The sequence below is a fragment of the Helianthus annuus genome, chromosome 12, assembly GCF_002127325.2.
Source record: "Helianthus annuus cultivar XRQ/B chromosome 12, HanXRQr2.0-SUNRISE, whole genome shotgun sequence".
Classification (NCBI taxonomy): domain Eukaryota; kingdom Viridiplantae; phylum Streptophyta; class Magnoliopsida; order Asterales; family Asteraceae; genus Helianthus; species Helianthus annuus.
The window spans coordinates 40,624,398-40,640,993 of NC_035444.2; the positions used below are offsets into that span (position 1 = coordinate 40,624,398).

Consider the following 16,596-nt stretch of genomic DNA (forward strand, 5'->3'; position numbering starts at 1 on the left):
TATTAAAAGCTCTAGCTAATCTGCTAATCTGTCAAATACCAAATATATCTAAAAAACTACAGCTACGAGCTACCAGCTAGCAACTTCCAGCCATCAGCCACTAGCCACCAGCTACTTTTGCCAAACATACCCTAAATAGAGTCTACAGATGAGGAGTTGATGAAGAGTTTAGGGATAACTAATTCCAGTTTAAGAAATGTGTAGTCAAAATAAATGTTAAAATCAAAGTATCAAATTCCAAATATTAACACTCTAGGATATGCCAATACTTTTGTACATAAACTAAGATATTAAATAATAAAAATTAAAGTGCAAGTGTGTACCAGAAAGCAACTGTCTCAAAGATAAGAAAATAAATATTGAAAGTTGAGCTACTAGACCAAGACCAGACTATTCCCATTAACGTTTGATGCACAGATTGTAAATTAAATTTAAAAAAAAAAAAAAAAGACACCAGCATATATTGATCGAAACGGAACAACTATTTAAAAAGAAAATGCTAATAATAAGTTAAGTTGCCAAAAACACTAATGCTTCCATATATGGTACCTGAGTAACTTTTTTCCATTGAGCCTGCAACTGCAACTTCAAAGCCCGTTTTCAAAATCAAACTTACTTTCTGCGTGTACCAACGGGTTTAGCATACTTAGTCGCTAAATCCACAAAAAACTTCACATTCTTCGGTTGCTCACGTGACTAAAATTAAAGAATTCTTCATTTTCACCTGCCATCCAAAAGTAGATACACTCGTCACAGTTTTGATATGAATGAGTCGACCAAGGTTATTATGATGTAACGTTATCATATAAACGTGCGGCGGCGCAGTTCGAAAACATTCCATTGGTACGACATGACCCTACAGCAAAAACTATGCATATACTATCCCGAGAAGAAATACATGATTTAAAAAAAAAAAAAAAAAAAAAAAAAAAAAAAAAAAAAAACATATACCTTAATGACCCGCTTCCCGATGATAACTCAAAACGGTGCCTCAAGAGATTCATCCCACACATCTGCACTACCATTAGAGGCATCTTCGGCATCTTCCTCCATTGACAGCCTGATGTACTCTCGATGAGCAAACCGGTCCCACTCTGTTAACGTTGGATTCTCACGCTCCTGTATTATAAAAATGTTGATACAATTTGTCAAAATAAATAAATAATCCAACAATTAGTGATCACGTATGTAGTTATGTACCTGACGTATGAGAAACGGATCGCGAGTTTCAAAGGCCATAAATTTATTAAGGTTGAAAAGGATATTGAAAACGCTTCCAGCAAGTTTGCTTCCTTTCAAGTCATGCAGGGTAAAATACCCCTCATCCTGCAATCAACAAAATGCGAAAAAAAAAACATATTAATATATGATATAACGCAAAGAAAAGTTAAAAATGAAAATGAAATAATAACCTTTGGTCCAATCATGTCAACAATCTGACACAATATGTCCTCAAAAAGAACGGGCTCTTGGGCCATACATTCCATCCGATGCAACTGTTCTTCGTAAAAGAATTGCATCTCATTTCTTGTAATCACACCGTTTCCATCCAAATCTATACATTTGAACCTGAAAATACATTACGAAAGTTATTTTTAAAAAATACAGACACCGGGAAGAGTAAAATGCCATTTTCGTCCCCTGAAGTTTGGCCAGTTTTGCGACTTCCGTTCAAAGGTTTGTTTTCCCGCATCTGGATCCAAAAGGTTTGAAATCTTGTCATTTTCATCCGGCTCGTTAACTTCGTTAAGTCAGGGGTATTTTTGTCTTTTTTGTTAACTTAAAGAGCAATTCGGACTTGTACATTATGCTAAATGCTTGTACATAAAGTGAAAATGACCGAATTGCCCCTTAGGTTAACAAAAAGGTAAAAATACCCCTGACTTAACGAAGAAAAATGAATGGAATTAAAGAGCCGGATGAAAATGGCAAGATTTCAAACCTTTTGGATCCAGATGCAGAAAAACACACCTTTGGACGAAAGTCGCAAAACTGGCTAAACCTTAGGGAAGAAAATGGCATTTCACTCCACCTGGAAAAAAGAAAGAATAACTGGGGTTTAACGACGATGAAGACGCCCTATTTCAACCCGAGCCCATTTTGGTCATTACCCGTTTTGACCCGAACCAAATTGATACTTCTTAAAAGCCCGTTTCAGCTCATGACCCGACTAGGCCGTTTTATCACTCTTATATCAAATTATCAATCTGTGTGTCAAATCAAACATACCAATACTCCAAACTAGGCTCCGATGATTTATCCTCTTCCGACAAAATGAAATAAACGAAATCTTCATATCCCATTTTCCCATCGACATTACTGGTAAATTTTCGTGGTACCTAATCCACGGAAAACAAAAAGCGAAGAACTCGAACTTTAAACAAACGAAAAACACTCTCTTTCTAAACCAAAATCCGGTGATATTAGTTATTGCAAACCTGTGAAAATATTCTGTCAACGATTCTGTACGTCAGTGCATGATTACCGTATCGTATAAGGTTCTCTTTATCGATCAAGAAATCGTGATCCGTGTCCAGCTCCCAAAACTTGCAATAAATTACATAGAAGTGCTCATACGAGAAATATCTGTAAAGAAAAAGAATATAATATATATAATTACAAATTTCAAAATAGAGTAAAGTACACAGATGGTCCCTCTGGTTTACCATGGATTTGGTCCCTGGCTTTTCAAAAATACACAGATGGTCCATGTGGTTTGCACTTTGTAACGCATTTAGTCCTCAACTGTTTTTTCAAAAGTACATAGATGGTCCCTGTGGTTTTCACTTTGCTACTCCTTTAGTCCCTAACTTAGACATGCTAAAACCTGTAGATTTGTTGGCTAGGGACCAAATACATTACAAAGTGCAAACCACAGGGACGATTCGTGTACTTTCGGAAAGCTAGGGACCAAATCCAAAATTTTGGTAAAACACAGGGACCATCCATGTACTTTACAATTAAAAATAAAAACCAAGTGTACAGCAGTTGTAAAAAGTAAGAATTATTACTTTAGAACTTTGTTTATGTCCTCTTCTTCATCAGCGTGCTGCATCGCAGCGATTAAATTTCCGCGTTTCAGTTCCCGTAGGGTAAGACGCGCATCACCCGTTCTATTCATGTAGAAAAATATTCTGTATATCACCGTTTCAGCTGTCCATCACAACAGACGTAAATTTACGAAAAAACATATAAAGAAAAATATACGAGGAAATATCTGAGAAAATGACAACATAATCATGAGTTGCATAAGCTTTCACGAAGACTAAATCAAAATTTAGAAAATATAAATAAATAAAAATAAATAAACCAAACATACCATATCTCTCCTGAAATTCGGGTGTGCTCTGTAAGAACTCCAAACCTGGATGAGTAGCCAATAGTTCCCGTAGTATCGGTTTTAAATCCTCCTATTGCAAAAATGACACAGAAAAATTTTATTTGATGGTAAATATTATATTTGACTTTTGTGGTCAAAACAGAATCTTATTAATAAAAATTGACACTATTAGGGGTGTGTGCGCTTCGGTTCACTTTTATGTTAAAACCAAAATCCGAAATGTTTGGTTTTCGGTTCTTGAAAACCATTCGGTTTCAGTTTTTTGGTTTTAGCAACGGTTCGGCGTTTCGGTTTTTGGAACAAAATTACGTAATATTCGAAAAAAGTATAATCCAAGATTTAAGGTTCTTGACTTCTTTCTTATATGTTTACACTTATGTAAATATATTTAACCTTTTAAATAAATATTATTCACATAATCCCTAACCTTCTAATCTATTTTTATGTTTCTCCAAAATTTTTATTAAGACGATTTCTTGTATAATACTTAATTTGAAAATCATTTAATTTTTATGTTAAGTTTTGTTATTTCTTGTAGGCAATGGATAAATCAATTCAAACATAAATAAACATTTTAATGTTCTTATTAATAAAATTAATAATTCATAAATCAATATATAACAAACATTAAAAAAATTATTTTTGGGGTTATTCGGTTCGGTTTTTTGTGCGGTTCAGTTAAATTGGTTTTTTTTCGGTTTTCTACTCACCCTTATATTATGATCAATGTTATAGGTACTATCAACAGGTAAGCTCTTTATAAATTATATCAAAAAACATGTTTAATTTGGACTGAAATGAAAATAGTCAAATACCTGAGTTAAATATTTCAAGTGAGGCTGCTTCAATATTGTATATATCTGGGTTGCAACATCTTTTATCAACATGTTACCGTTGACCCAATAATCAACAAATGCATCCCTGCAAATAAGAAACTTCACTTAATTAAAAAAAAAAACTTCTTTTTTTTTTAATTCGAAAAACAACTATACAAAAATACCTGGTCACTACGCCAGTGCCAGCAACATCAATCTTTTTAAAAAGAGCGGTGGAGAAAAAAGACGGCAGTTTGCAAATTTCCTTTGTAAGTGGTTTGAACTCTACATATATGAATCACAATTAACTCGGTCAGTTAAACTTCACGGTGACTAGGCCTGTAAACGAACCGAACGAACACGAACAGAGGCAAGTTCATGTTCGTTCATTTAACTTTAACCGAACGCGAACGCGGACATATAATCGAACATATTTTTTTGTTCGTGTTCGTTCATTAAGACAATAGGCATGTTTGTGTTCGTTCGTTTAAAACCTTAAAGGACAGTTTATGAACGTAAATGAACATAAACGAACAAACATAACTTATCGAACATAAACCAACACAAATGAACATAAATGACCAAACATAAACAGACGTGAAGTAGCATTTTTAATTTAAATTATTGATTAATTACGATAACTTATATTGGAAAGCCCATTTTTATTACTGAAAATCTCAATTATCAATTAGTTATATATACGTAAGTAGTTAAAGAACCTCCTTTATGTTTATATTTATATAAAAATAGCTCCATATGTATTTATTAAAATTAAAATATTAACGAACATAAACGGACGTTCACGAACAACAGGTGCGTTCATGTTCGTTCATTTAATTAAATGAACAAGTAACTTAGTTCATGTTTGTTCGTTTATTTAATAAACAAACATAAACGAGCTTCCCGCCGAACAAGTTCACGGACAGTTCATGAACATCCGATTCATTTAGAGGCCTAACCGTGACCATTCATACTCTATCAAAAAGCTGAAACGTATGTCTCACCGTGCAATTGTAGTCCGTCAGCATGACCGTAAAAAAACTGATTACATCTAAACAAGCACTGTTCTTTTAAGTCATTAGGGGGTGGACGGCCATTTTGAAAGTAAAACTGCAATAAACGAACATGCTTCGGTTAAACAATAACTCGATACTTACGACGGAAAAACAAAATCATTGGTTTGAAACTTTGAAACTAGACCTGAGGTATTAACTCTTTGACTGGTTCGCTTATTACTCTTAACGGAGAACCTAGTACAGATGGGCCCGCCCTCTGTTTTGTGATACGAGGAGAACCGGATGATGAACTTCTCGGTGAAAGTGGAGGCGCGCTTCCGGCTGGAAACATGGAAGGTACTGGACTCCCGGAAGACGCTTTTGGGCTGGAAACTGATCCAGATACGTTTAACGGAATGCCCGCTTTAACATTGTTAAACAAAGATTTCACCTATTTCCAGACGGAAAATACCATAAATAATTTGACAGTGATATTAATACTAATACAGCGCGATTGCCTATATAGATGGCTCGTAATAAAAGCATACATATAGTTCAAGTGTGTGTGTGTGTGTACTGCCGTCTTTCAACAACATATATATACACACACACATAACTGCATAAAAACGCAAACTCTCAGATCGATAAAGTGATGATGAGGAAGAAAAATCTTTTATAGCAAAAGTTACTATTTTAGCAACAACCATCTATGGCATATAGCAAATTCTTATCCTATGTCTTCATACTGCAATAACCGGCTATTCGTACATTTCTAAGCAACAAAGTCAACAATACAAAGAAATGTTCATACAACATCATACTATAATAGTATAATTCCATTACTATGTAATGAGTTAAACAATAAAAAAAATTGTCACTAAATTATGTCTCCAAGTTGGATGTCACATGGTGCCCTTATATAGTGAGATGACCGAAGGTCCGAAACAAAATCATTTCATATGACAGCTAGTCTAATACTCTTAGCTACAAGTGTACAACACATGTGACAATCCTTTAAAATAGGACCCACAAAAGGTTTTTCTATCACACTACAATTTCTTGGCAACCCTATATAACGAAAAAGGTATAGAACTACATATGGCGTTCGATAATGAAAGTGTAATCGGATTTTCGGCAATAAAAACCACCCATTGTTAAGTGACTTGGTGTGTAAGATCCTCATCATTCCACCATTAATAGTAAGAAGTAAGTGAACACAAATCCAAACAAATTTATACCAACTATTTGGATGTCGCTTTCCTAGCGTTCCCGGATTAAATTAAATTAAATTCATGTCATTTTACATTTTAGTTCATTTGTTTGTTTATAACCTTATCATCTTCTACTCAACTCACTTACACCATTTTCGCATAAAAGTAGATTGTTCTCCAAGAAACCAAATAAGGGTATCGAGATTCAAACTTTAACAACCACCACTTTACCATCTTCTCCTACCTACATATCCCAGGAACCCAACATAACAACAACTAACAACTAACAACTAACAAACAACAACAAAAGTAAAACAAAAACAAGATAATTACCAAAAGAGTGGTTTCAGGAAGCGAAAGCCATTGCTCAAACAACTTCTCAGCAACATAAGGATTTGACTTAATAGCCAAAGGAGAGACTTCATTCAGCTGCAACAATTCCGGGTCAAGAAAACCCGAATCCCCATTATAATCCATATCCATATTTCCCAAATCAATCTCTTTATCAACCCCAAAATTCAGAATCTTTCATCCAGATCTCAAATTGGAAAACCCACATAGATCACTTAACCCTAGCAGAAAACAAAAGAAACCCTCTTCACATCAATCAATAATTATCCCTTTTATCGCATTGGGTGTGATAAAAATTGGAACTTTATGGAGGTAGAGGTGACAGATCGTTGAAATCTTGAATTGGGGTTGATGTTGTTGTTTGAATTGTGTTACGAAAGATCGGTGGAATGATTTGGAGTATGCAAGATTCTTTGCATGAGAGAGAGAGAGAGAGAGTATGTGTGTATATGTGTGTGTATATTATATATAAAAATGGGTATGTGTGATAAGCACCTGAAGTGGGGGGTGATGAAGAAGAAGGTGCGGAACCAAGATTCATAAAAACCGAGACTTTGTTTCAAACATCATCATCCTATGACCGGTGTTTGGTACTTTAGTCTTACCCTAGATTTTTCAAGATTTTGATTTTGGGAGTGTAAAAGGTGACCATGATTGAATTGGTTTTGTTGTGTGTGTGATTTTTACTTTTTTTTTTTTTTTTTTTTTTTGAGTTTCTTATATATTAATATTTCTTTTTGTGTAAAAGACTTATAAGTTACTCGATTATTATATGAACACCTTCTAAATAACTACCATCAAAAGTTAAGAAATTGGGGCAAAACTAAATAAAAGTAATAATCGTGAATTTCGGACTTGAATGTGAGTGGAAGTAATATAGATGGAAAAAATAATAGAACTCTGATAGGAAAACTTGAAGCTCGAAAAGTTTGGACGGATATATGGGCATGGGAATAGACTTTTTTCCTTGTAAATTGTGTGCTTGAGACCAGTATGTTAGGTGATATTTGCATGATTACATGAAGTTGTTGATTTGGATTGAAACCGAATATGTCAATATATTATATTATTTAAAAATATAATAAATGGTATGTTGAAGTTTTTTAAAATATTGAAATAGTTGAAATGGAAGAATTGTCAGAAGTGTACTACTGTGGTTGAGTATTTTATATTTCAAACCGATTTTAATGTGAGTTTAGGATCCGATGTAATGAGAAATTGAGAATGTAACTTAAAAGCGTAGGTGGTAATGAGTAATGGGTGCTCAACGAGTGTGGATCCAGAGCTTTTTTAACTGGCTGTGAGATGGGATTACCAAAACCCACGATATCAAACCGAATAATAAAGTTGAACATATTGTCGCTCACACATACATATTGTCTAGATTGGTTCTTTTGAAATAATCATCATATCAAACCCACACATACATATTGTCTAGATTGGTTCTTTTGAAATAACCATGATATCAAACCGAATGATAAAGATAAACAAGAACCTAATTGCTTATATTATGTTTTGCACGTGTGTAAGCATCTACATCTTTTCATTTGTGGTGCATGTGAAACAATTTGCTTTAACCAAATAAGTAACATGTACCATACCTAGATACTCATGAATAATTGAGGACCATATGATTTAAAGGTCTAATTGTGGTATAAGGGCCTATCACATTGCCATAATTTCATCTTCTATGTCGTGCATGTGATGCAAACATTTAACCTTTAAATACACTCCTATTTTGTATAAACTTAGCTCAAAAGTGAATGTCCTGTTGATAGTTACCAATTTTTATTTGGATGGCTCATTTAAAGTATCTCAAGAAATGTGCCAGTACAACTAAATTATAAATCAGTTGTATCGGTTTTAAAAAAAGATTACATTAATCTTAAACATTTTCAAGGAAATTTATAGTAAATAATTTGTATAAAAATATATTATTATTACAACAATCTATTTTGGTAATATTTTTATATTTTTATTATAGAAGGTATATAAACTAGATCATATCAATGTTCTAAACGAAACGAAGGTTCTCAAATGGCTTCATTGGATTCCAAAAAAGATCAACTGTTTTCTTTAGCGGGTAGTTCTTGACCGGATTGCTACAAAAGAAGCACTTCAAATCCGAAGAATTAATTTATCTTCCTTGCAATGTGTCCTCTGTAACAATGCGGTGGAATCAGTCAACCATCTTCTCATGACATGTGAAACGGCTCAACTGGTGTGGTCTCTAATCTTTCAATGGGTGAACTTCCCTATTCCGGGGTACATCCTAAGTGTGGTCCAACTATTGGAAACCGTTGACTCTCACAGTTGGCAAAAGAAAATCAAAAGGGCGGTCTACGTGGTTGTGGCGGCTACATGTTGAAATCTATGGATAATGAGAAATGAATACATCTTTAAGAATAAACCTCCTAACATCACAAATCTGATTGGAAACATAAAGGCAAACTCGTACATGTGGATCAAAAACCGTGCGGGGCTTCAGGAGATTACATGGGAGAAATGGAGGAGCTTCAGTTTCTAGTCCTTGTTTACTTTTGTTACTACTTTTAATGATGTATGTTTCGTATCATTTCTTTTTCATTGTACTGTTTCTTGAGCATCTTGCTTGAGTTTATATAAAATTCCCGCCCTTTTCAAAAAAAAAATATATATATATAAACTAGATATCTTATGGGTCTTTTAACCCAACCTTATCTTTTTGTCAACAACTCAACATTACTACGCAACTCTTGTTTTATTTTGTCACCTTTGTCAAATAGAATTGCCATAACCATTAATCTGGACTATTTTAAAAAAATCAATATACAAACAACCTAAACTACGCTTACAACCAGTAGCGGAACTAGAAGAAAAATTCAGGGGTATCCAAATTTTTTTTACATAGACCCGTTCCTAAGAAATCGAGCCCCTCTTCCCTGTGTAGCTAGTAAAATTGAGCCTTTTAATTTTTTTCTTTTACATATGGTCATCCCTGAGAATTTGAGAGCTCTTCTGGGCCCTGTGCAGCTAGTAAATATTATATATATATATATATATATATAATTATTAGGTTACAAACACTTGTATCACATGGGACACGAGTTGAATAAACAAATATTAAACAGTTAGTAATAAGATTTAGAAATTATAATATAATATAATATTTTGAGATAAGATATAACTGAAATTATGTATTACTTAGGTTTAGATACGTTTAGTGTGAATGTTTATATAATATTTCTTTACATTTAGTCCTTTTATTAAATCATATATATTTCTTCATGTATTATTTTCATTTTAACCTTTTTTTTTTCTATATCATTTTCATTTTTAATCTTTTCAGTTGTGAACCTTGTAGGCACATATCGTTTTTAAGAAACCTTTAGTAAATGTAAAAAATATATATAAGCAAAGTAAAAAAAAATAAAACAAACAAGTAATGGGTACAATAAGTTAAAAAAACTAAATCGTTAAATATTAATTGAAGTTTGAATAACTATTGATATTAACAGAAATTTACCTTTAAAAAAAATCTTAATTGAAATTTGAATAATTGAAAATTCTGACTTGACTGATAGACTCCTTTTCATTAATAACCCCATTCATTATCTCAATGCTTATTTTATATATTATATTAATAAATATAACTTTCATCCTCTTCTTTAAGAACTTTCATCTTCTTCTTTCACAAGTTGTGTCTACCGCTGCAACTTTCCACTGGGAAATTTTGTTTCCGTCAACCATAAAATTCCATTTCTTATCTTCATCTAGATTCAGGGGTATCCTAACATTTGCTTAGGGGTACCCCGGAATATAAAATGAAGATTGTAACAAAAAAATTACACTTCGCCAAGAAAGTTGAGGGGTATCCCGGGCTACACCTTGTAACTACGTAGATCCGCCCCTGCTTACAACCAATTAATAATTAACACTCTCATGATTGATCACACTGATCACCCTTTGGGTTGTTCGCCAGCACGTTAACGAGGGAGAATTGAGCTTTGTCGAGAGGTGTTTGGTCAAAGGGGGCGCTAGTGGGGCTTTATCCCACACCATCATTGTTAAAGGGGGCGCCATTTTCCACTCAAAATCTACGTGATGCTTACGTGACGTGATAAAGCCCCTATGGGCTTTAAACCACACCCACCAGCCTTAATATTGCGGCTTCTTTGTATGATGAATATTAGGTTGTTTAGTAAATGCTTAGGCTGGAGGGTGTGGGGGCGCCACCCAAGCGAGCTGGGCTTCTATAGCGCCCCACGGCGCTATCGGACCACACCCCCGGTGCTATGTCGGGGCGCCATTGAAGGCTCGCGACGATGGTAACGGGCTTCATTCGCTTGGACCGAGGAGAATATAAAGATTTGACCGTTGAAAACGGTCATAATTTAAAAAAAAATTACTTTCCATTTATTTATAAATTAACACTATAAATATCCACTATTCTTTAACTTTTTCACCTCATTCCACTCACTTTCTCCCTCACTTTTTATACAATTCTCTTCATATTTTTTAAAAGTCTCGACAACGTTTCCCAACAACCCCAACAACCCATGGGACCCGACCAATCCGTTTTGGCAAAATATGCAAAACAACGAACAAGAGGACCGCTATCCTGAAACCCAAGTCGAATCCTCTTCTATAAAAAAAAAAAGAAGTCATAAAAAGAAGGGTGAGACCGAAAAACATACCCCTAAGAAGGTAGAATTTTGGTCGCCTAAGGAAGAGTTCGAGTTGGCAAAAGCATGGCTCGACGTATAGGAGGACAAGATTGTTGATAAATATTTTTTATGCTTTTGTAAATAATATTTTTTTTGCTTTTGTAAATAATATTTTGTATGCTTTTGTAAAGAGACATGGACTTTCTCGCAAGGGATGGGTCACATCTACCAGAGGAGGATCGAGTCATTTTGGAGGCTCGTAAGGCATAAATTCGGGCCAAATATATGTAGTTTTTTTTAAGTATGTTGTCTTTTTTTTCTAGTATGTTATGTTTTTTTTTATGACTTTGTAGTGTTTTTTTTAATGAAATTATGTTTTTTTTTTAATTTTGTAGTTATTAAAATTGCCATTTAATTTAAAAAAATAAATATTTAAATAAATAAATAATTAGTTAATCATGAGACGGAGCTCCATCCACACCCTCCAAATTAAAGGGAGGCATGATAAAGCCCTCATGCTGAAATGGCGATGACGTGGATCCTAGTTGGCATGATAAAACCCAAAGGAGCTCCAACCATACCCTATAACCTTATGGGTAGTGTTTCTAGAATTGTACGGAGTGTAATGGATGATAAGTTTAACATAGTGTTTCTGGAATTGTATACAGTGTAAACAAGTAGAGCTGACCGAGCTCGAGTTCGTCTACGCTATTACACTAAAGCTTGGTTCGTCTAGCTTACATAACCTATGGTTCGATTCAAACTTTATTTCTAAAACTCGAACTCGTCATTTATTAATTTGTTTACATGTATAATTAATTATAAAATTTCTTTAAAATTGTACTTTTTATGTATTGTTTAGATAACTTTATCATATCATGATTATTTATATAATAATAGTTACTATGTAACCATGTATTTAAGTTATCTGACACGCCACAGGTATAATGCCCACAAGGTTGATTCCTTAGGTGGATTACCAGTTTTTACATAATGCATCTGTCAGGTGTACGCCTACACCCCGTGCTTAGGTCGTGGCCATTTCGTAAAATGATGCCAAGGATATCCGGGACATGGTCATGTAACCCCCAAGGGCCATACATCAAATAATACAGAACAAAGCGGGTTATGTAAATACATCAATCACAATCCGATTTAAATGACTACATACCCGACCAAGCGGTACTTTTATAATACCGTATCCCAAGCCCGTATAGGGAAAATAAGTTAAGAGTATTTACCTGAGCAAAGTATCAATCAAATACAGCAAATGCAAGTACTTTTACTGGGCTCCTAATCTGGAACGAAGGTTTATAATAACCTATTAGAATCCTAACGGGTCTTTAATTTAGCCTTAGCTTAGACCGGTCAGTTTCAAAGGATAATTACGGTTTAATCGCGTGAAAGGCGAAAACCGGGAATGGAATGTGGTTTGGACCCAACAAGTTTGAAGACTTGTTTTATATGGGTAATATAACCACACTCTGGATTTTGAGGTCAAAACAATAAGGTTTGACCCGTTTCGGCTAGTTTATGTAAACTAGTTACATAAACCGAACCGTGCGCGCAAAAGGCATAACGGTTAACCGTAAGAGTCCTACACAGGTTTCCTAAGTCAATATGTTTTAAAGAGGTTGTGGTATCAGTAGGATACCTTCCATAATGCCCGTTACGAGTTTAAGTCCACAATATGCCCCGTAGGGGTATTTCGGTCATTTTAAAGATTATAAAAGAGGTTTCTGAGTTCTACAGGAAATCTGAGTTTTCTGAACAGTTTATAAAGTCTAAAATACTCTATTTATTATTTAAAATCAATAGCAACTGGAATCGGGTCAAAATACCATGTAGAACTCAAGTTATGCTCGAAAAGGGTATATTCGGTATTTACCGAACCGATGCCATAACCGCAGGTTATGAGCAGGTTAAAAATAATTAAAAATCTTTAAAAATCCCAAAATATTATTTTACATCAGTGTGTAAAAGGTTTGGTGTCAAAATTTGGGTTTAGATAGGCGTTATTCTAATTGCGCCATTTAATTACTAAAGTTTCCGTAATTGCGCTATTTAGCATAACTCCTATTCTAGACCTCGGATTGACGTGAAATTTTAGGGACATGCTTAGAAATTAGTAACTAAGGTTATTGTCCTTTCACATGTCCAAAATTCTCGTTTTAAAGTGAAAAGGGCGTTACGGTCAACTTTTATGCATTTACGGAAATGTGCTAAAGACTCGGACAAACAACGAACCGGTCACAGAGGGTTATACCATCATGTAACCTGGTCCTAAGAGAGTCCTAAGGCATATCTAAATCATACCATAACGGGTCAGAACTGAAGTCAAAGCAAAAGTCAAAGTTTTGCGACTTTCGGCTCCGAACCGGGTCAAAACAGTAAATGGTCGGATCAAACAAGCTTAGACTAATTAATATACTTATTATCATGTTATATGAGTGTTAAAACAGGTTACACGCCATCTACATTACTGATTATGCATAAAATTGCAAAATAGCATTCTGTTGACTTTTTATATGCAAGTTTGACTCGACATTCGGACTAGTTAGAGTGGGAATCAGAGGGTGCCCTTTTAGGGGTTTAAAACCCACATGATTACCAACATATAACTACCTTTGATTCGACAAACCACTGGACCATTTGTGATTTATCGTCAAGTCAATCGTTAATTACGACGGATTGACTTTTAAGCTAAAACTATGTAAAAACTAAACCACAAAGGGTTAGGCATACTTACAGAAGCTTGGTACACGACCAGAGATGATAGAAGAGTGTTCTTGAGCTCCAGAAATGATCAAGAATGCAGGTTTGAGGTGTGTTTACTAAGTGCACAACTCATGGCCTTTTATAGTGAAAATGGAAGCACAAGATCATCACAACTAAGTCTATAAGGGTTACTTGATCATCAACATGTGTCCCTGAGTGCTAGGGGTCGTTTAGGGGGCGCCCATGCTGCCATAATTGCCATATAAGTCGGTTAAGATAGCAAACAGTGCTCCTGTCCCCGAATTCTGCATCTGGCGGTCTGACGCGGCCCGCGTTAAGGATCAGGCTACCTTTACGCGGGTCACCTGGATCCTATTGTCAGTAAACGAATCTGCACATGGCTCGTGGCCCGCGTAAGATCACCCAGATCTTTAACGCGGCCCGCCTGAGGCTTGATTTCCAAGATTTTCAAATCTTTTGCCATTATTGCCCTGGCCTTTCGGTTTCGAAGGGGTAACTTTGCGTTTTGGGCCTCGTTTATTTACGAATAAGGGCCTCGCGACTTTTACCCGCGTCGTTAAGTCCCCGGTTAGTTTAATTACTATCCGAAAAGCCTTAACTTTTATTGTTGACGCTTTTAACCCCTCGCATACGAAAATGATCATAACTTTCTCGTTTGAAAACGGAACTTCGCGAAATTTATATCGTACATTCTAGTGAGCGTAAATTACTGTTACAAAGTCTCGGGTTTGTCAAAGGGTCACTCAGAGGTATAAATTAAACATGTTGACACATTTAACCCCTGTAGTTTGTAATCTCTCACTTTCTTCCACATTTTGTTCCGTACGATCCATGATTCATTCGTTTGAAGGTACGAGCATCATTTAGGGTTACTATACAGTATATTTATCCATCGTTGACATTTTTTAACCCTTGAATTTACATACTTTCAATGTTTGTCAACTTTAGTCCTTTATTTAGTATTTAATACCACGTGTAAACCTAAGACACGTGTCAACACTTTATTGGACGCAAAAATTTCGAGGTGTTACACCCGTATTGACCCAGCACCCGACTCGACCCACCCGTTTTGCAGGTGTAGTTTCTTGTTTGTACAGTAAAACCTCTATAAATTAATAATGTTGGGATCGAGACATTTTATTAATTAATAAATTATTAATTTAAGGAGTTGGCTTATATTCGTGAGCAACTCTCAAATTAATGCATCGACCTTCAAAATTCCATGTCCGTTCATTTTACCTATTCGAATAAAACAGAAACAAGGACCTTCAAAACTCCTATGTACATTTACACATTAATGAACTTGTCAGGTTCAGCGTACATAGATGTAGATTGATCACACTATAAAATGTCTAATGATAAAATTTAAAATCATATCAACTATGGCTTCTAAACTAAAATGTGTTAAAAAATCAGCGATGACCAATCAACAACGAAAAGTGTTATGAAGAGTACCTTTGGAACCGGTCACTTGGAAAGAAGCATTGCAAGCGACAACAACTCTTCACAAATTTTTGTTGCAATACGAGAATACAGTGTCTCAACTCTTAAGTGCAATGGGAAGATTTAACGATGAACTCAAAATAAATTTGAAGTTCACAAAAAAAGTGATTATAGATTCATTTTTCAATAGACAATCCTATAAGTTTGGAATATTTTAGTAATTATTACTTTATAGTTTCGTTGGGACCAATATATTTACATTGGGATTTAAAAAAAAATATTATCTTATTATTTTATCGATTGGGGTCCAATTTTGTACTGGTTCCAAGTTGGGACCAGACAAATAATTAATTTTATCGAGGTTATTAATTTATTGAGTATTAAATTATCGATGTTCTTTTATTAGTTTATTTAAGGAATAATAGATTTTATTAATTCTAACTATTGCCGTTTGACCGACAACAGGCCCAACTTCAAAAATTCCCACTGGTGGTCTCATCTATTAACATATTGGTCTCCAATGGACTCTGACTAACAGAATCCTAATGCCGTTAGCCTTCGGTCACCAGAAAACTCTTTTTTGGCCGGAAAACTCAACCTTTTCGTCCCAAACCTATTTGTAACCTTGTTACGGACCTTTAGGGTGTAAGGAGTGGTTAAACACTTTGGAGTGGTAAACTAAAAAACCGACCAATCAGAGCTCGCCATGTCAATCAGGCAAAAGTGTTTAAACTTTGGTGAAAAGTGTTGGCAATGGTTTAGACATTTGATAAAGTGGTAAACTTTAAAAAAAAAAGGAAAACGTGTGATTGGTTGAGAGATGGAATGGACCCCACCCACACACTCCCTCTCTCTTTCCTTCCTCCCCTCACCGATTCGGTATACCCTCACCGATCGGCATCATCTTCTTCGGCAAATGGGTGTAGGCATTGGTTTGCCACACTTTACCACTTCGGTAAAGTGGGTTTGCCGCATGCCACACCGCATGCCCTTAGGAACCTTTTTATAGTAAAATCCCTAATTATTATGGTCATCGGAAAACTACTTTTTTCCCGA

General features: G+C 35.0%; 1 protein-coding gene across 1 annotated transcript; it reads right to left on the reverse strand.

Moving 5' to 3' along the window:
• Window positions 1-320: 320 nt before the first annotated feature.
• Window positions 321-7,346, reverse strand: LOC110869096 (serine/threonine protein phosphatase 2A regulatory subunit B''beta). The gene is made up of 13 exons (XM_022118390.2): window positions 6,695-7,346; window positions 5,356-5,601; window positions 5,160-5,265; window positions 4,341-4,440; window positions 4,156-4,261; window positions 3,320-3,410; window positions 3,012-3,153; window positions 2,439-2,586; window positions 2,230-2,339; window positions 1,413-1,569; window positions 1,201-1,326; window positions 952-1,119; window positions 321-724 (listed from the first exon to the last, which is right to left on the reverse strand). Exons 1-12 carry the CDS (start codon window positions 6,842-6,844, stop codon window positions 979-981), a joined length of 1,623 nt encoding a protein of 540 aa, XP_021974082.1. The 5' UTR covers window positions 6,845-7,346; the 3' UTR covers window positions 321-724; window positions 952-978.
• Between the last annotated feature and the right edge of the window lie 9,250 nt (window positions 7,347-16,596).